The sequence below is a fragment of the Equus przewalskii genome, chromosome 1, assembly GCF_037783145.1.
Source record: "Equus przewalskii isolate Varuska chromosome 1, EquPr2, whole genome shotgun sequence".
In the NCBI taxonomy this organism is placed as follows: domain Eukaryota; kingdom Metazoa; phylum Chordata; class Mammalia; order Perissodactyla; family Equidae; genus Equus; species Equus przewalskii.
Genome location: NC_091831.1, coordinates 35,716,609 through 35,736,869, shown reverse-complemented (window position 1 = coordinate 35,736,869; position 20,261 = coordinate 35,716,609). Strand labels below are relative to the sequence as shown.

Here is a 20,261-nt window from a genome sequence, read left to right as displayed (position 1 = left end):
GCACCCTGGGCTGAGGATCTGACAGGGTTACCTCTGCCCTCAAGGGCTTACAGTCAGTTGTGAAATGAGTCACACCTATAAAGCTATAAGGCGAAACAAAGTATAGCAATATTCATCAAACTTGAGGTCTTAGTTTAAACAGGAAAAAAAAGTTATGAACTTCTAATATTGACTTACATTTATAAATTATTCTTTAAATAAGCACAAATGTAGACCTTGCGTACATTCCTTACACAGCTAATATTTTGGTGCATTTACTTATAGACACACACGTATTTGGGTCTTTCTTTTATATAGGTTTGTTTTATGCATTTTTGTTGTTTCTCATACACCAGCATTTTCCTAGCTCAGTCACAACATTTTAAAAATTGACATACTTTCATCCTTGTACCAATATATGGGATTTCACCATATATTCAACCATTCCCCTTTCTTTGGGCATTTAGGTCTTTTCTGATTTGTGCTCTCCTAAAGCACACTGTAACATACATTTCTGTACATGAACTCTTGGCTGCCTTTCTGATTATTTCCTTGGAGTTAATACTCAGGAGGGGAATTACCGAGTCAAAGGGCACAAACATTTTTAAGGCCTTTAACATATTTCTCTAGAATGGTTGTACTAATATATTCACTTATGAAATTGAAGGATCACTTTGGGGCCCAAGAGGTATCAAGGAAAAAGTGGCATTTGAACCAGAACTTCAAGGGCGGGCAGAACATCCACCAGTGCAGGTGGGTGGAGGTGTTCCTAATGGGAGATGATGTGTGCAGACCCAGGGAGGAGAAGCAAGGTGCCTGGGGGAACGGCGAGCATTCCGATTTAGCTAGCCCTGTGTCTCTCAATCTTCTTACGTACTGAGCACACTTTGAAGGCTAGGATTTTGGGCAGAATATTGAAAGGAATTAAAATGTTCAAAATATAAAACAACTCAGCAATAACAGCAAGATAGTCACCATTATGGTATAATATTGTGTAAATGTCCAGAAGGTCCATTACAGCACCATTTCTTGCTCCCCTCAGTTCCGTGTTGCTCTTTGAATAGAACTGTTTGCTGATGTCATCATGGTCTCATATATTAACAGGACAATGTTCTCACATGTTCTAGCAGACATGCTGTCTTTGGGGTCAGCATGGAGCCACACTGGGTTGATACTGTCATTCATTACTTGACCATCTCAGTTTCATGCTCCTCTTGACAGCCCTCCCATTGGTGGTATAGTATTGTGATTAAAAGAAGTTAAGAACCCAGACTATGTGTCAAAGGTGGGTTCAAATTCCAGCTCTACCATTTATTGGTTGTGTAGCCTTGGGCAAGTTACTTAACCTCTTTGTGACTCAATTTCTTCAACTGTGAAATGGGGTTTACATAATGTTACCCCCACCTTTACAGAGTTACCTTGAGGATTAAATAAGTAAATATGCATAAAGCACTTAAACAGTGCTGTGCATAAAATAAGTACTTTTAATATATGTTAGCTGTTATTATTTATTATATTATATATTTATTATATTACTATATTATATATTTTATTATTTATTGTATTACATATTTATTATATTAACCCTCTGGCCAAGATGTGGCAGCACACATATAAGGGTTTATGGCCAAATGGTAGGCTATGGCCTTCCATCCACTGAGACCCAGACGACTAGGAATTGTCTCCTTCCCAACTCAGCCCACAGCCTCAACAATCAGCTATCTGTCAAAGGTGAAACATTTTTATTTGGGTTCATCACAGAGGTTGAATAGAGTCTTATGACATTTATCCATATATAATATCATAACAATGGTTATAGGCATAAATAAGAATTGTTCGAACTATTCTGTTTTTATAATGCATACTCCTGTTTGTTGATTACTAAGTATATGAAGTCATGATGCAGAAATTTTCGAATTCCATTTCAGCAATTTCCAAAAACTGAATTATAGAACTGAGGATACATAAAAAAGATAATTTTAAAATGGAACCAGCCACCTTGAAAAATATTCTGAAAAACATGGTTAAAACTTTTAATATTTCAAGAGACAATAAGATAAAAATGTTGCTTGTTGGCCTGACTTCCCAGGACAGAGGCCCTCTGGGAAGCGATGGGCCTCAGAGGAGTAGCCTGCCCCTGGAATGCAGCCTCAGACACAAATAGAACCACTCCTGATTTTGGTCCATAAACAGAGACAGGGCCCCTCACTGCTGGATGACTCTTGAAAGGAAGCCTTTGCTTTCACTACGCATTTGGCCTCACAATCTTCATTGACAAATAGTTCTGAAAAGGAAACAAAAACAGCATTAAAAATACATCTATTTAAGTTAAGGTTCCTCACCTTTGGCACTATTAACAGTTAGGCCACATGATTCTTTCTTGTAGGGGGCTGTCCCGTGCATTGCAGGATTTTAGCAGCATCCCTGGCCTCTACCCACTAAATGTCCATAGCACCCCCACTTTGTGACAACTAAAATGTCTCCAGACATTGCCAAATGTTCTCTAGGGTGCAAAAATCTCCCCCAGTTGAGAACCACTGGTTTAAATCAATAGAATTTAAATAAGGAAAAAAAAAATAACTATGAGGAGTTGTTTAAATGGTTCAGACAGACTGGACCACCTACAGCTGGAAAACAGTGTCATGGACTCACAGCTAACAGACTGAGAGGATTGTACCACTATGGTGGTTGTATGATTATGCTCCTAAATATGAAATAATCTATATTATTGTTAACATGAATTGAAGTGAGAGTATCTGAATGTCTTGACTATCCCTTCTCCACTTGACAAACTGAGCTTAAATGCCCCCTCCTTGGCTGAGACTATCGTCAGCAATGGGATCCTACGGTCATTTGTTCATATCTCTAAAACAGCTTGCCTCTCATAGGAATTTACTTGTTCATATGTCGCTTGTCGTCCGGCTATGAACTGCTCACGGGCAGAAATCATGCCTTGGTCATCTCTGCACCCCAATTCCTAGCATATAGTAGATGCCCAATAAATTCCTTGACTGGAGGAATGAAGGTACTCCTTCTAGGCATCCTGCCTAACTTCCCATTTGTACTCCCAATTATGACTGGAGTGATTGAGGTTAATTTAAGGAGGAGGTTTTATGATGTGGGCCTTAACAAATGAGTAAGATTTTGATAAATACATGGGCAAAGGCATAGCATTGGCAAAGGCAACCTGGCAGGTAAGGGCAATACTTGTTTGGGGGGCCAACTATCTAGTTAGGGTGGAGTTCAGGGTTTGTGTAGACCTATAATGAGCCTAATTTGGGAATCCGTGAATACCAGGATAAGGAGTTAGCATGCAGGATGGTTTGGAACAAGAAAGTCTGAAGGCAAGAAGCTCAACTGGAAATACTGGCTATAGTCCAAATGTACATTGATAAAGGCCTGAGAGATTTCTCCGAGAATTCCTGAAACCAAAGCTTTTTGCAGACCATAATATTTTGCCTGTAATTTGTGAAACTCTAAGAATGTAATTCTAATCACAGAACACATTACTGTATGTTTTCCAAAGGCTGAGGGTTGTGACGCCGTAACTGCTAAGTAGGTCATTCTTCCGAACAGCAATAAAGGCTAATATGAAGTTAGATGGCCGACCACAATTCACACACAAAAGCAAAGACAAGAGGCCAAGGGCTCGCACCGGTAAGGAGTACAGGAGCACGGCCACGAAGAGCAGCAGGATCAGCAGGATCAGCAGGCCGATGATGACCCACTTAAATCGGCGCCACACGATGAACTTCATGGTCTTACACGGGTTGGTGAACCAGAGGAAGGAGGTTTCTGGTCGGCTAAATTGCAAAGAAACGGTATTACCTACCCAACTCAGAAGAGACAGCTATTTCACCTCAGAGCATAACACAGTTTAAAAAATAATCAATAACATTTACAAAGTCAAGAAAAGATCGTATTCCCCTTAGTTGGCTGAGAAAGACTCTTTAACCTATTATGGCTTCCTAAGATGCTGAAGGCACACTGGACTTTGTGTTCATGGGAAAACGGAACGATTAAAATAAAGCCAGATCACCAACCTCTCCAGTCCCTACCCCCCACTATTAAGTATAAAATTAGAAGGACAACCGCTAATCCATTCCATTAAGCCAATTGGAAGGGGGACTTTCAGACTGCAGGTGTTTGGGAATCAGACAACACCGAGAACAAAGAGGCCCTCTCACTTTGGTGGGTCCAGCTTGGGGTTCATGTTGGGTTCATCCCGTCCCTTCCCGGCTGGCCTCTCGTCGGCCTCCTTCTCATTGAGGACTTCCAACGTCATCTCCACTTTCCCCTTCAGTAAAGCAGAACAGGTTAAACATATGACATCACGTTTCATAAATATTTTCACTTCAACCCAAGGAGTATTCCCTGAGCAATGATTTGTATTTTTGTAAAACAATCCTTAGATTGCCTTAAATTTTCCTCAAGAGATTTCATCACATTTCCTCTTCCACGTGTTTCTGAACTGACTCTGTGTGGGAAACTGCAAGGACAAATTGCTTTCTCTCCTCCCTGCTCCCTGCTTTCTATGCTCTGTATCCCCATCATTCTAACTTTCTCACATCCATCTCTTTGCCTTCTCACACACCTTTCTTTGTTACTTTACTTGGACCCAGATTACCCCGACTACTGTTAATCAGAGTATCTGGTATAACTGCAGGCTCCAAGAGAGCCTACAAGCTTCACACTTACCATATACCCACACTGCGAGGAGCATTGCTGGCATTTAGTGGGTACCTATGTACACTAGCTGAATAAACAAATGAATGAGTGAATGAATGAATGCTGCCTCCCTGTTCCCAGGTTCCTGAGTGATGCACTGGGCGCTGCTTAAGCCTTCTATACGGTAATCTCATGTAATGCTCATGGCAAGTCTATAAGGCAGGTACTGCCATTATCCTCCTGTGCACGTGAGAACACTAAGGCTGAAAGAAGTCTAGAAACTTGCTCACTTGTACAGCCAGCCTTAACCAAGGTTGTAACAGGCTTTCTAGGACCCTAGAAAGCCCATTAGGTCACGAACAGTTTGACAATCTTTGACTTTGACAATCGTTTAGGTGGGGGAGCACAGATGACTCCTATGTTGACTGTAGCAAGGTGCTCCATCTCTCTAAGCCTGGGTCTTTTTTTGTTTTTTCTTTGGTGAGGAAGATCGGCCCTGAACTAACATCTGTTGCCAATCCTCCTCTTTCTTTTTTTTTGCTTGAGGAAGATTAGCCCTGAGCTAACATCTGTACCAATTTTCTTTTATTTTGTAGGTGGGACGCTGCCACAGCATGGCCGATGAGTGGAGCAGGTCCGTGCCCAGGATCTGAACCCACGAACCTGGGCCACTGAAGAGGAGCACACAGAATTTTAACCACTCAGTCACGGGACTGGCCCCCTCCAAGCCTGTCTGTCGAATTTATAAAGTGGAGATAATGCCTACTCCATGGGGTTGTCAGCAGAACTAAATGAGATTATGTGCAAACTAATCAATAACGGCAGAAAGCAGATAAGCGGTTTCCTGGGCCAGGGGTGAGGGAAGCCACAGACTGCAAAGGACACAAAGAAAGTTTTGGGGTAATGGGAATGTTCTGGATTTTTATTCTGGTGGTGGTTTCATGAGTGCATACATCTGCTGAAACTCATTGAGTTGTGAACTTTAAATGGGTGCAGTTTATTTATGTAAATTATACCTCAAAATTGTTTTTAAAAACAAGACTATGAATGCAAGGCGTAAGTGCACCAAGCACGTTGCCTGGTTCATAATCAATGATCTAAAGTGTTGGCTATTGTTAATAATACATGATAATTAGGAAGTCTTTTGTGACACGGCATGGTAACCTGCACTTTTGCTTCTATATCACAGTATATCTTGAGTTCTCCAAACTTGCTTATAAATTATGGCCTTCTTGCTCAATGGACGGCAGCACTCCCTGCTTCTTCCACCTTTTTTAAATTTTTTTTTTAATGAGAAGAGCTCAAATTTGAAGTTCCTTTTTCTGTACTGGATTGTACTGGAAACTCAGGATAAAAAAACCTTCCTGGTGAAGGAGGGTCTTAAAGAAATATAGTGCAAGCACTCAGACTCCCAATTTTTTGACAGTTTCAACCCCTCCACTTCCACTCAACCCCAAAATATGCTCATGGCATCCCCCATCTTTTCTTATAATCCCAGGTCCACACTGTCCCCATGATTTAAAATCGCACCAATTTAACACTCCCTTATCTTATCTGGAGTACATCTATTGATAAAGGGCAAAACCTAAGTAATAAAAGGAATAAACAACCCCCAACCAAGAAATACTCATACAGCCATCACACGGGAGCCATCTTTCTCTGCATAGCATGGCCACCATCCTTTCATGGACTTCTGCTCAAACAGTGAGGCGGTTTTAGCTTTAAGGGGGTTCATGGCCTTGAGGTCTGGAATCATGTCCAAATTGCATTTCTCCGACGATTTTGCTGGAATGATGGTATGATGCAAATCAAGTTCCAGGAAACCTAGCCAAGGAAACATTAAACCCAAATAAGCTTCAAGTGGATCAGCCATGTTCATAAGTGAACAGAATGTTCTTGTCAGGGGAGAGCAGACAGTGATTTTGAACAGGTGATGGATGAGTTAGAGAAAGGGACCCTGGTAGACGTTTAAAATTCTTTCCAGATAGGATGGAAAATGGCAGAAGAAATATCTGTCCACTGCTCTGCATCTCACAGAGGACTATACCTTTTGTTTCTCAAAGATGTAAGATTAAACAGAGCTGTTCTACAAGCTCAAAATCATTAAAGATCTAGAGACGATTTCCGCTGAACTTGAATTTGGAATTTGCTCATATTGATTCCGAGCTGCCCTCAGCACAGAGGCCATTTGGCTTTGGGTAAAGATAACTGGCACTTGGAACATGGGAAGCCGCATGGAACAGTGACGTTCAAGTCTATCCTAGTGTAACCTCAGAAACAGGAGCTTGAGAAGGAACACAGCAACTCAGCAGAACATTGTCTCTAGAAACTAAGACGCCCAGATCAGGGTGCCCGCAAAAGTATATTTTCTCTTCTGTGATGTGAGGCATAAACTATGTGGTACCACCTTAACTGACTGCCTTTTGGGCTTGGGAACTCCCATGAGCCCTTTCCTTAAGAAAAGGGCATGTGTGATGTGGGGTCAGATCTATGGACTACTGGGAGAAGAGCTGATCTCCAACAGTGGCAGCAAAGGAAACAGGGAGGTTATGAAGAGTCTCTTTAAACTGTCAGGTTCAGAACATGCCCTTCATTTCATAACGGACGCATAGCCCACGATTTACTCAGCCTTTCTTGAGCTAATTCCTGCTTTTATCTTGTCTCTCCTTTTGGTGATAGCTACAACCATTTGCCCACTAGCCATTTAGAAATGTACTTATTCTCTTTATTTGTTGTCAGACTATTTCATTTAAATCCCAAGGGAAAAGCTTCTACTATTCTGGAATTTACTGCTGTATGCTTTATAAGTTAGCATACTTGCATACTTACTTGTTTGTTCAATTCTTATTAAGCACCGGCTAAGTCAAAGCCACTGCACTTAGCATTGTGAGAGGTAAAGGGATGAACAAGATACAGCCATTGGCCACCAGGGGCTCTTCCTCTGCCAGGAAAGATGTCCTGGAAGCAGGAAGATGAGTTAGGAGCTACTGTAACAATTAGCCAAGAGAAAATTCGGTCTGAACTGGCAAGTGGCAGAGATTACGGAAATAAGAAAATAAATATGCATAATAAAGAGATTATAGGACTGAGTTGGGGGAAAGAGAGGACCCACAGAGGACTCGGGGTACTTTCGCCTGGGCGACTGGGACAATGGAGGGACCATGAACAGCAAAAGAAGTTCATGAGGACAGCAGGTATGAGGTCAGGGAAGAAAGGCTGAGTTTGATTTTGGTCATGATAAATTTGAGGGGCCAGCCAAACATAAAAGTGAAAGTTTCTCTTGGGGAATTGGGAATAATCATCATAATAGTTTTTTTTCTTAATAGAGATATAATGGATGCAAAACATTGTGTAAGTTTAAGGTGGACAATGTGTTGATTTGATACATGGATATGCTGCAATATGATCCGTCATAATAGTTTCTTATTACCATAGGTCAGGCACTGTGGACAATCAGGCTGCACAGCCTGGTTCCGAAGTCATACCTTGCTGAAAGGTGAAACTTCACCTTCAACCGAGGTGAGAGTGGGTTCATCACTGGGAGGGCCTGGGGAAGAGCTGAAGGACCCCAGGGAACACAAAGGCCTGTATTTAGAAAGTACGAGGAAGAAAGAGAGCAGGCCAGTGAGACAGAGCCAAAGTCTGGGATAGCAGAATCACACGAGCGCTGCGCTATTGGGGGGTGGTGGGTGATGCCACAAAAGGGAGGGGCCCAGAGTGGGGGGTTTAATAAGTGCCTTCAGCCACAGAGGACGATGGACCTGGGGGAACAACAATGGCTGGGGAGACTGGGGGACCTCAGTAACTTTGAGAGCAACGTGGAGGAGGAGGGTGGGAGCCAACTCTGAGGTGCTGAGGAGAGAGAGAGGGGGTGGTTTGGAAGTGGAGGCAGGGGTGTGACATCCCTCTGTGAAAACAGGAGACAGGAGCTGGTGCAGAGGCTCCACAGGAGCCCGGAAGAGTGGACTGAGCCCACAGAAAGGGGTGACAGTCACTGTGCGCACTTCTCAAAGGACCTGAGATAGCGGACAGGCAGGCCACACTGCCCAGAGGACATCCAGGTGGTGAGTGTGCCCCCACCCCTAATTACCCACAAGTACTGAAGATTTAAATAACTGATTCCAAGTTTTAATTATTTCACTAGTTCCGAGTACAATTTCTTGGAGGAAAATTTCCAAAAATAATGCCTACCCAAGTAGTCATCCAGAGAAAACTTGTCATTATCCCATATCTGAATGACCAGTCTGGGTGGGACCCGAAATTCAGTTTGGTCAATACTCCAGAAATGCTCCTGAAATGACAAAAGAAATAGACAAGCCAAATGACACTGATGACTGGACTCTGAACCCCTCTCCTTGGGTCCCCTGAAAGCCCAGCATTAAGGCATGGGGCCTTTTCTCTCCTTTGCACCCCCGGCACCTCCTCCCCTTGTCCCTACCCTTCCACTCCATGCGTATGGAGTGCAGTTGGGCTCCCCAGGAAATCTCAAGGCTACCTGCTGGGTGACAAAAAGGATGTCCCAGACAATTTCCAGACAGAAGGTTTCCTGCCACATTCCTATCAAGTGTGACTTCCTGCTGCCACTCCTGGGGTTTGGGGAGTGATTATATCTCCCGCTGAGGACCACCATGGCCTGCTTAGATTATCTTCGCAAAGCCAAGCTGTTCTAGCCTGGCGCACAGTATCACCTGCCGGGGTGTCGCTTCTGCTCAGCACCTTCCACCCCCCCCCGCCCCCCCCCCCCAACAGACCTTCTGCCAGCTTCACGTGGATGCCTGAGCAGACTCATTTCACACGGGGGTGAGGAGACTGGGGCCTACATCTGACTCTTTTATCAGCACAGATTTAAAATGTCCTGGCATTTCTGGCTTTTGAAAGATATTGCTGGTTTTTAATGCTGTGGTCAACTAAGACCCCCAGATCCCTCACACTAGTCAGGCAGCGGGAGGAGTGGGTAAGGGTCCTCCAAATTCTCACCTCTGGTCCCTGTGTCTGCCCAGACAATATTAGCCAAGAATAACACCACGTCCATAGCCTAACTACACCTATGTACCTCTGGCCCCGGCAGAAAGAGAATTTTCCTGCAAAACTTCATGAATTTGAAGGAAGATCGTTGGGTTGTTTCTTATTTTTCAGATGACGTTCCAGGAATGTGCCCCCTTTGCAGGGTTCAGGGGGCCGGGCTCCGAGGGGCTGGGAAGCATACTCTGCTGCTGTCTGGCCCCACCTGCCTGTCCTGTGTGGGGTCATGCTCCAAGCACCACTCATGGCACAGGGAGGTCCAGCTCCACGTGTGGGTAAATAGGAAAGATAACTTTACCTAAAGGCCTGCCTGACCCCAAACCCCTCACCTTCCCCCTGGTCTGCCTCACCCCCTGAAAGCGTGCGCGATTCAATGTCGGGTGAGCCTCTGTGTCTCTAGAAAGTGCCCTTTGAAGGTATTCATCTCACCTGGCACAGAATAAGTGCTCACTGCAGCATCAGCACTGAGTAGGGCCGGCAGGAGGTAATGTCTGGCCAGATGGGACAAAGGACATGTACATTTTGATCAGGTGTGGGGAGGGGGTGATCAGGCAGAACTAGGGAAAGTTTATAGAATGGTGGGGGGTGGGAATGGTACGGGGGACCTATAGACGACATCTGTTAATATTACCTACCCAGGTTTCAGGCCCCTTTTTGGGATGAAAGTGCCCAGCTTTTCCTTGGTGACTCCCTTCTCCAGACCCTACAATTTGAGAAGAGCTGATTCCATCCCTAACTCCAGAGCCGGGCCAATCAGAGCATTGCATCCCTGGGCAACGTTAGTTGGTTCAGGGATAGGCATGTGACCCCAAACAGGCAAAGACTCTGAGGCCAATTCCAGAACTCTGGTTGGCGTCATGGGGGATTTGTTCATCTCTTTCTGTTGAACTTGCTGAGAGGGCAGGACGTGAGCTGGGGTGCTGACAGCCATCTTGCCTCCACCAGGGAATGAGGCCCACAAAAGAAGGCAGTGCAGAGAGGCAGAGAAAGTGAGAGCAATTTCTAACGACACTAGTTCAACTCAGGATGTAGGGATTCCTTAAGCCAGCCACACTAAACTTTTCAGTAAGGTGAGCCAATAAGTCACTTTTTTGGTATAAGCCAGTTTGAGTTGAGTTCTGTAACTGAGAGTGTTACTAATTAAGACCATGAGGGCCTTGAACTCTCACAGAATGCTTCTGAAGGAGGTAAGACAGAAGCTGAGGTTTAATAAGGAAGCTAAACGGAAAATTTCACTTACTTTAATATTTTCCCTGTGTTTGGTTAATTAGTCCAACAGTTCCACTTATCATGGGAAGACGTCGGTCTCCACATGACATAAACATACACTTGGGTTATTGTATATATTGGTACAAGATGCCCACTTCTACCCTGTGTCTGATCCTTCACTCTGCTGTCAACACGTTAGGGAAGGAAAGCTGTGTTCCTTATACTTCCTAATTACCCAAATAGTTGTGTGACTCTGGGCAAGTATCTGTGGGTCTCTGAGTCCCAATCTGTACCAAAAGGGAGCTGGACTCATGACCTGCAAGCGCGGAGCAGCTCCGACATTCTCTGAGTGTCTGCTTAAGGAAGCCCCATGACACCCACTTCCTGATGGCATATTTCAGAGCTCACTTTTTTAGCAACGATACAGAGTTGTTCAGCTGGGAGGTAGTCAAATGGGAAAACGAATCTCCAGTTAAAATTCCCTTCGCCATCCAAGGACCTGTAATGGACATCTGTTTTCTGTTTGTTTTCTTCATTGCCAGGAATCCAGCTGAAAAGCAGAGGCAAACAGATTTAGCTTCATGTGATTGACAAGTAATCTAGCCACAAAATTGTGCAGTGATGAGGGGAGTGACGGGCAGGAGAATGAATGCACTTTTCTTGGGCAGGTTCCAGTTATCTACAGAGCTGGGGGGTGATTTATAAAGGGGAGGCGCCCTGTTGCATCCAACACAGGTTGTAGCCAAATAAAATATAACTAACTCCTCTAAAACCAAAGCAGGAAACCCTTTAGACTTCAGTTAACAGGGATAAGGTGAAATTTTCTGGAAAATGTCAACAACTTTAGCTTCTATTTTGGGAACGTTGAAGCTTGCTGGCTATGATGTTAGTCTTCATAACTATAACTCATCAGTGTCTGTCATCACCGCTGATAGCCTCAATGAATACGAGTTAGTTCAGAATTTTAGCACTTCCTCTTCCATATTTTACTTAGGCAAACAAAACAGGCACCACTCAAGTGTCTTACAGCTTTCTTTTTTCATTATTCCTAAATTCACTATGATCATGCTAATGAGACTAGCAAGGGAGATGTCAACTGCTCTTTTCATACACATATCTATGAAAATTCATTTCCATAAACAACTTAACATCTCAACTTTTGACATTTGAAAAGGCTCCTTTGGCTTGTGCCGGGCACATCACAGACCTGTTGAAGGAAGGAATGAGTGAATGTGCCCGGGAGGAAGTTGGCACATCTGCCTGCTATCGGGAAGACTCCTGGTTTGGAACCAGGGACGCTAGATTTTAGACCGGTAAAGTGGTAGAATGTGCGGTTCCCAAAACTGGGCACACACTAGAATCACACTGGAATCAACTGGGGAGCTTTTAAAAATATTGCTGCCTGGACCCCACATATAGAGATTCTCGGTAGGAGGCAGGCCTGGCTGTGAACTTGCTCTGCCACTTGACTCTCTGAGCTTCGTCTCCCATCTGTAAAATGAGGTTAATTATATGTGCTCCCTTCTCATGGTCCACATGAGGACAGAATGAGATCATGGCTTAGAAGGGCCAGAGTGGGAAGGGGGAAATCCTAACTATGTTTATGATCATCTGCTATGAACCAGGCACTCAGCGTGCCTTATTTTATTCTTCCCAACTGTATAACTATCTCCACTTCATAGATGAGGAAACTGAGGCTCACAGAGGATATAGATCTTACACAAGGCCACATAGCCAGTAACGGACAGAATTAAGTAAAACTCCCAGGTCTGTCTGACTCCAGTGTCCAGGCCTGTTACTTAGCCTCAAAGGAGCATGGAGACAAGACAGTCATGTGCTAATATTAGGTCCTATTATTAGTAGTGGTATTAATATCTATCAACTACAATAGTTTTACTTTTTGCCTCTCAATTAACTGACTAGATAACTTTGTTGAAAGATTCCTTTTGACGATTAACTTTGAAGCTTTTGAACTAACTCACTGAAGAGAGTCCACACTCTGGTTAGGGCCTCAGTGGCTTCACTTCCTGCCCATCCACAAAAGTGTCACCATGATCCATCCACCCCTAGACTGCTCACCCTCTGCAGCTCCTCCCTCTCTTTCTTCATGGATCTTTTCACATTTAATTTTAAATATGAATCTTTTCACATTTTAATTTTAAAACAAGTTAACTACTCTAAGTGCATGTATTTGTGTACACATATGCATAACTTTGTATGTAATACCCACATGTGCGAAGTGCTGGGCATATTATTTATGCATTACTCATCTGTTCACATATAGTATTTATATTTTAATTCCAAATATGACATGGTTCTTTAGGTTGCATTTTATTCTTTGATTAGAGGAGTGTTTTTCTTGGTCTGGTACTACTTGAGTTTGTTTTCCTGATTTGAAAAAAGACAATGCTCATGATAGTCAAACAAATTTGCATGTATATAATTAGCTGGGATTAGTTTTCCTTGGGGAATGGTAATAAGATCGTGAAGTGAGAAAGAATAATGAAGAACTTGATGAAACATTCCCTGTTGACAGTGAACCTAAATGACAGTAATTATGTCTTTGACAAAGTTTTGATTGAAGGTCACTTGGGATCATAAGTGAAACTTTGTTCTCACTTTATGAATATATTAAATGTCAACAAGTCTTATCTTTTACATATCAAGGAACCAAACTCAGTTTCTGTGGAACAGTAATAATCCCAGCTAACATTCAAATAGTGTGATGGTTAATTTTACGTGTCAATGTGACTGGCCACGGGGTGCCCAGATTAAACGTTGTTTCTGGGTGTGTCTGTGAGGGCGTTTCTGGATGAGACTAGAATTTGAATTGGCGGTCTCAGTAAGTAGACTGCTGTTCCCAGTGTGGGTGGGCATCATCCCATCTGTTGAGGTCCTGAATGGAACACAAGGCACAGGAAGATAGGAATCCAGCCTTTTGTCTGCCTCATTGCTTGAACTAGGATATCTCATCTTCCCCTGACCTCAGACTGGGATTTACAGCATTGACTGCCAGAGTTCTCAGGCCTTCGAACTCAGGCTGAATTACACCCCAGTTTTCCTGGGTCTCCAGCTTGCAGATGGCAGATTGTGGGACTTCTCAGCCTCCATAATCATGTGAGTCAATTCCTCATAAAAAATCTCTATCTATCTATCTATCTATCTATCTATCTTTCTCTCTCTCTCTTTCTCTTTCTCTACATGCACACACACACACATCTATCTCCTACTTGTTCTGTTTCTCTGGAGAACCCTAACCAATACACATAGTGTTTACTGTCTGCCAGGCACTATCCTAAGTGCTCTGAGTAACTCAATCTTCTGACTTTCCCAGAGCAGTGGATAGTACCATTAACTCCATTTCACAGATGAGGAGCAGTGAGCTTACTAACTTGCCCAGCTAGTAGGGAAAGTACCAGGATTTCAACCCAGGCAGTTTGACTCCAGAGTCTGGCTTCTTAATCACTACGTCTTAATCACTTCTTAATTACTTCTGTCCTCAACATCTGTGGTCAAGGCATAACCAAAACTAACATCAACATGGATTATCTGGAAGTGAATTATGCAAGTAACAGAATAATGAACAACTATGACACTTTACACAGTGGATGCAGGCACTCAGTACATGTTGGTGGAATTAATGATTTAAAAAAAATCTGCTAACCATTTCTCTTTTCCATGGACATTAGCTGCTCGTAATAAAATATATATCGAAAGAGATTTTGGAAGCTTTACTTATGTTTCTAAGTCTAGTTATTCAAGGTATCAAAAAGAAATAAAAAAGAACTGTTTGACTAAAAAGTCTCAGAAATAACAAATCTGCGCTAATAAACTGAACAAAGCCCACTTCCTTAAAAGCAAAATGAAGAAATATTTATCAGTTCTTATAGGCATTAGATACCTCTGCCCATTAACAAGATCCATACAAGTTTCTCTTTTCTTTCTGTTCTCTCTCCCTGGAGAGACAGGAGACAAACCCTGAAGTTTCCTAAGGAGATTGCATTAGTGACGTAAAATAGCTTCTGATAACGAGGTTCCTCTTTATCTATGGAGGATCCAAGGATCCTGCAGTGAACACCTTCAATAATGACAACTGATGAAAGAGAGAGTCTGTTTGATTGCCTGAGTTTGTCAAAGGCTCTTGCATGCTACCCTCACCCTTTGACATAGATGTCGCTCATTTCCTCTCCTGTGATGCTTTTCTCGTCCAAGATAACGTCCTTGGTGTTCCAGATGATCACACGCAGGTAGTATCTGAAAGGAGCACATTTTGAAGGTGTTTTCTTCTGTGGTCCTGAGCCAAGACCCCAGTCCAATATAACAGGGTCTCAAGACTACTTACTTCTTGGCTTTCCGGGGTGTGATGTTGAAAGGAGGGCCTGGTGGCCCCAAACTCTTGGGAAAAACATCCACCCACATCTGAAGTTTTCCCTAAGTCATTCAAAAGTTGAAAGAGAAATGAAATTATATTATGGGGTGTACAGACTACAATTTTCTTTCATATTTCTTAAATGAAACTAGTCCTTTGGGCCTGCTAATTTATTACTCCATGTGGAAGGCAAAAAAAATGGAGTAGAAGAATGAACCAAGGTGAATCTTACATCTTCAATGTCATGTATGCCACTCACTCCCCACTCTCATCCAGGAGTCTCTGATGGCTGCACATACCCACCTGTATTGTAGTCTGAGTCTCCCCTGGTTAATAACATGAAGGGCGTCTCATTGCTAACACAACACCTAACACACACACACAAACACACAGACTCATACACACAAACACGTTCACACACAAACACACTCACACATAGAAACACACACCCTCCTACAACGACTTAAAGTTGGGACCTTCATCTTCAGAACAGTTCTCACACTGTCACTCTAGTCGTCATCACATTGCCTACTTGATATCGGTCCCAGTTTGTGACACCAAAGGGTTTCTCCACTTACTCAAGACAGAAAATCAAAATAATATAAATGGCATTTAATTTTGTAAAAGAAAAACTTACAACATAGCACTTTCTAAGGAGAGACTCAAACAACGACAAGGACATCACTGTTACCCAAAGTTGAGGACTCCCTGCCATTGGCTCGCTAGTGCCAACCACTTGGGAGGAGGCTTGCAGAAGAGGGAGGGTGAAAGCCTAGACTGACACATGTGCCACCATCTTGGTGAGGCCCCACTCAGGTCTTTGCCACAGACCAGGTCCATCTATCTAACTGGAGTGTTTTTCCAGACAGGCTAGGAATGCCATTAACAAACTATATCAACCATACGAACCAATTTAAATTCCTCAGACTGTTTTTGGATGTTCTGTAGACTCTGCCTTCATAACAAAAACAGACTGGTCTTTAAGAAGGTTGCCAAGGAAACCACTAGATTGGCTTTCTAATGCATTGGGATCAAAATGAACTGGAGCTCTTGAAAAGGGATATATTTTACTGTGATCCTGACTCTCTTCCAACTAATCTCTAGGGCTCAAGCTTCTACAACACATCAAGCACACTGCAGAACATTAGGCAACGAGGTGTCTCCTGAGACCCAGCCACAGTGTGTCCAATGTGGTAGGTGGAGGTGATGGGGGGTGGGAGGGCCTGTGGATTCCCAGGGAGAAATCTTCCTCGCCTTGTGATTTCTCAACATGTTATTCAATTGAGGGGTGAGAAGGGAGAGAGGAGGAGGAATGGGCTCTTTGGGGAAAGGAAGAATAATAAGACAAGAAAGAAATGAAAATATGAAACAGAATAAAAGCAAGAAGTGAGTGACAAAATAATCTAACAAGCCCAGGCCACTTATGGCTGCTTTTCAGAGATAAGCTTGTCCGTGGTTCTGCTGTCAGTGTCAACAATATTTGCATCCATCAGATTAATATTTCTTAATGTGTGATTTCCTAGCTACTGACATCAGAACACTTCCAGGTCACTTATTAAAAATTCAGATTCCCGGCCCCATCCCAGACCTACTGAATTTGAATCCTTGTAGGCATGGCCTAGGAATCTTCATTATAACAAGCTTCCACACGTTTTATTTTGTCATTTGCCATGTCTCTCTGCACTTCTCTGGAAACTGCTCTCCAGCTTCTAGGAACAGACCCTCCCACATCACTGTCCATATGGTCTTTGTGATGAGCCATCTTGTGCTCAGGGAAGAGCCATCTTCTTCCCTGGCTCTTTGTTCTTAGATGGCACTGCCTCACCGGCCAAGCACAACTGCTTCCCCAGGCCCTGCCCGCCTGGCTACAGCCAAATGGTCCAGTGGTGGACAATGGAGCCAACTTGGGGCAACCAACCCTTTCCACGTTTGGAAGTAGATGGGGTTACATTATAAGATAAACGACTCTAAAACTGGCTGCAATATTCTGACACATGGGAAGGTGATCACAGGAAGAGTGCAGACTAAAGCAGACTCATAGATAAGGGACAGGAGAGATCCTGGTCCAAGTTTGTTCTGAGTCATAGTCACTCTCCTGTCTGGATTTAGTGAGTTACCTGAAAAGTCTTACAATAAATTCCCCTTCGGGACGAAGCAAATTTGAGTTTCACTTCTATTTTTGGTGTATCTAAAAGTATTCAAAAGGGATAAAAAGAGGCAAATCTGTGTTAGCAATTGCCACTGTGTCTGGGGTGTGGATGACGGATCTTCACAGGTGGAGAGCCCCTGTACCTGGGAAATGTTGGGCTGGAAGGTGCTGTGCAAAGTCCTTGTTTCCACATGTTCAGGGACCAGCCCCTGAGTCCTGAGGATGTGAAGGGCAAGGCGCTCGTCAGGGGCCCCCAGGTGCTGGTGCAGGACTTTGTTGGCTTCTGCAATAGGAAACAGCATTGAGACAGGGATGGGCATGAGGAACAGTTCAAGCACATTGCCCTGGGGGCCTTGCAGCACTTCGTCTAAGACTTTGCAAAATGGTTAGGCAGTGCCACCGCGCAAACATCAACTTGTGAAGGAGTCATTGTTAGAAAGAGCTTCTGACCAGGTGCCCTGCCCCAACCAGGCTCACACCCGATTTGTGGGCTGCCAATAGCAAAGGGACCAGAACACACCAGAATGTGTGAGTGAGAGCAGCCTGTGTTTACTTTGGTGGCAGAAGCTCACAGCCAGACTCTGTTTCCCAGACTCCCTCGTAGGTAGGTGTGGTTATACAACCAAGTTAGGCTAGAATATAATGTAGTGGAAGTGACATGAGTGTCCCTTCTAGACCTGGCACATAAAACCCTCTGAAGTAGGATCCTCCGTGTGCCTCTCTCTTCTGGATGCAGAAGAAAACAGCAACCTTTGATGTCTGAGCTGAAGAACAGCAGGGCTATAAGATGGGAGGGCCTGAGTCCACAAAGCATTGCTTAGAAGAGGGCCACCGACCTGTAGGAATACCTGTTTTGAATTTCTGAGAAATAAACTTTGATTGCGTTAAGCCACTGAAATTTGTAAGTTCAACTGTCATAGCAGTTAGCATCACTGTGGCATTTTAAAAACAGAACTCCCAAATTCTCTGACACTCCTCCCATTGAGAGGTGGGTCTATGTCCTCTCTTTTTGAATCTGGAGACATATTTAACCACAAAAGAAAGGATGCTGTGTGACTTCTGAGGCTAGGCATGAAAGGCGCTCAGCCTCTGCCTGGTCCTATTGGGGCACTTGCTCTGCAGGAAGCCATACACCATGTGAGGAGCCTGGACGTCCAGAGATTGCCCTCTTGGAGAGGGCTGAATAGGCGCCCTGGTTGTCAGCCCCAGCTGAGTTCCCAGCCAAGAGCCAGCATTAACCTCCCGCTGCGTGTGTGAGCCATTTGGACATCCAGTTCAGCTGAGCCTTGGATGACTGCAGCCCCAGCCGACATCTGACAGCAGCCAACCACATGAGCCACTCAAGTGAGAACTGCCCAGTTGAGTCCTTCCTGAATTTCTAACTCACAAAACTGAGAGCAAAACAAAATGGCATCTTCAGCTGCTAAGTTCTGGGGTGATTTGTTATGTAACAGTAGTAACTGGAACAATCTTCATGACTGATACAACTTTTTGGGGTGTTGTTTGATTTTCTGGGGTACTCTTATCCACGAGGCCATGTTACTTGCCAGTTTATTCCCAATCCCTTTCATAAGTTCTCATGTTAACAGCAGCATCAACATTTCTTAAACATCTAATCATCCTTGATACTGACTAAGTCCTCTTCAAAGGGAAAGACAAAATATAGTTCCTTACAGTGTCAAGAATAAACAGCCAAGGGTCAGGAAGCACTTTCATTCCTGTGCGTCTTTGCTCAGCTTTCTCTGGATATCCCATGCACCCTCAAGGCCAGCTCCACTGCCACCCCCTCTGGGAAGCCCTCCCTCCATACAAAACACTAAATTATACCATAGCTTTTACCTCTGTTAAGCGTATTTCACCCCCTGTCATTGTGCAGCTAGCTGTTTATGTGTCAGGACAGGTTATATTATAAATTACTGCTTGGGAAAGAGCAAGACCCCAACGTCGGACAGGAGCCAGATGTGAACTTAGCAGATTCTTTGAACCAACCCCCAGCATCCCTGAGCCTTCTCTGAGAAAGGCTGGAAGAATGATGGAATAAACTTGCATGAGAAATTTTTGCACCACCACGTGAGCACTTTTGAGCTGATTATGCATTACATAGAAATTAGTTAATGACTAGAAGTTTGCGTTCAAAGCTCAAATGGCTATGACCTAAAAAGGTCAAGTGAAACATAAGACAGACAAGAAAATGTGTCCACGTTGACACTTGACATGACAGCCAAACTCTACTACAATGGGGCTTTTGTTAGATAGTCATGTGTTCGGAGACCCCGTGGTATAATTAGGGTACTGCTCTGCCCGTGCCCCTCCCCAACAAGTCCAGCATATAAATGAGTCTCTATACTTTGTAAGCAGCTTGCAATACATGGCAACGTGCTTACCAAATTCATCCAGACTGTAGTCTTGTCCTCCATATCTGATTCTATTTCCATTTTCAGAAAGGACGGGTGGTGGGAAGCCTTTGAATCTGGCTACATTTTGAAGCAACTGTGTTGGTCTCAATTGATCTCGCCAGGTATTCACTCCAGAACTGTGAATAAATCCCACATCTGGAGTCACCGTAGGGCACGCCGGCTCTTGCATTCACACATACGTACTCACATAGTTATGTAATGAGGGGGCGGGGGACGTGCTCTAAACTGTGGTCTCTGACTAGAAATCGATTTCAGAGGACTAAAAGCCACAATCATTTTGGCCTCAGCTGACTGATCCTTTTCCTCCCTCAATTTTCTCCTCTGTAAAAACTAGGAGTTTCACTGAGATGACTGTAATCATAACAGGTGAACTCGTAAACTAGAAATCGCAAGCTGTGTGTAATTCGATGCTGTAGAATGACACCGTAGACCACTCAGGGGAAGAGGG

General features: G+C 43.8%; 1 protein-coding gene across 6 annotated transcripts in view; it reads right to left on the bottom strand.

Moving 5' to 3' along the window:
* Nucleotides 1-1,698: 1,698 nt before the first annotated feature.
* The window catches only part of MYOF (myoferlin), a 152,946-nt gene continuing 134,383 nt past the window's right edge, over nt 1,699-20,261 (bottom strand). For 4 of the 6 annotated variants that reach the window (XM_070609490.1, XM_008520669.2, XM_070609500.1 and 1 more), the window contains 10 exons: nt 19,781-19,929; nt 17,540-17,679; nt 15,221-15,309; nt 15,037-15,132; nt 11,287-11,428; nt 8,839-8,938; nt 6,281-6,471; nt 4,167-4,276; nt 3,635-3,782; nt 1,699-2,263 (listed from right to left, as the gene is read on the bottom strand). In XM_070609490.1, coding sequence (XP_070465591.1) covers nt 2,225-2,263; nt 3,635-3,782; nt 4,167-4,276; nt 6,281-6,471; nt 8,839-8,938; nt 11,287-11,428; nt 15,037-15,132; nt 15,221-15,309; nt 17,540-17,679; nt 19,781-19,929 — 1,204 coding nt within the window. In that variant the 3' untranslated portion in view covers nt 1,699-2,224. Of the gene's footprint in view, nt 2,264-3,634; nt 3,783-4,166; nt 4,277-6,280; nt 6,472-8,132; nt 8,233-8,838; nt 8,939-11,286; nt 11,429-15,036; nt 15,133-15,220; nt 15,310-17,539; nt 17,680-18,073; nt 18,233-19,780; nt 19,930-20,261 lie in introns of all 6 variants that reach the window. The other 2 variants (XR_011537338.1, XR_011537336.1) reach the window with 2 other exon arrangements.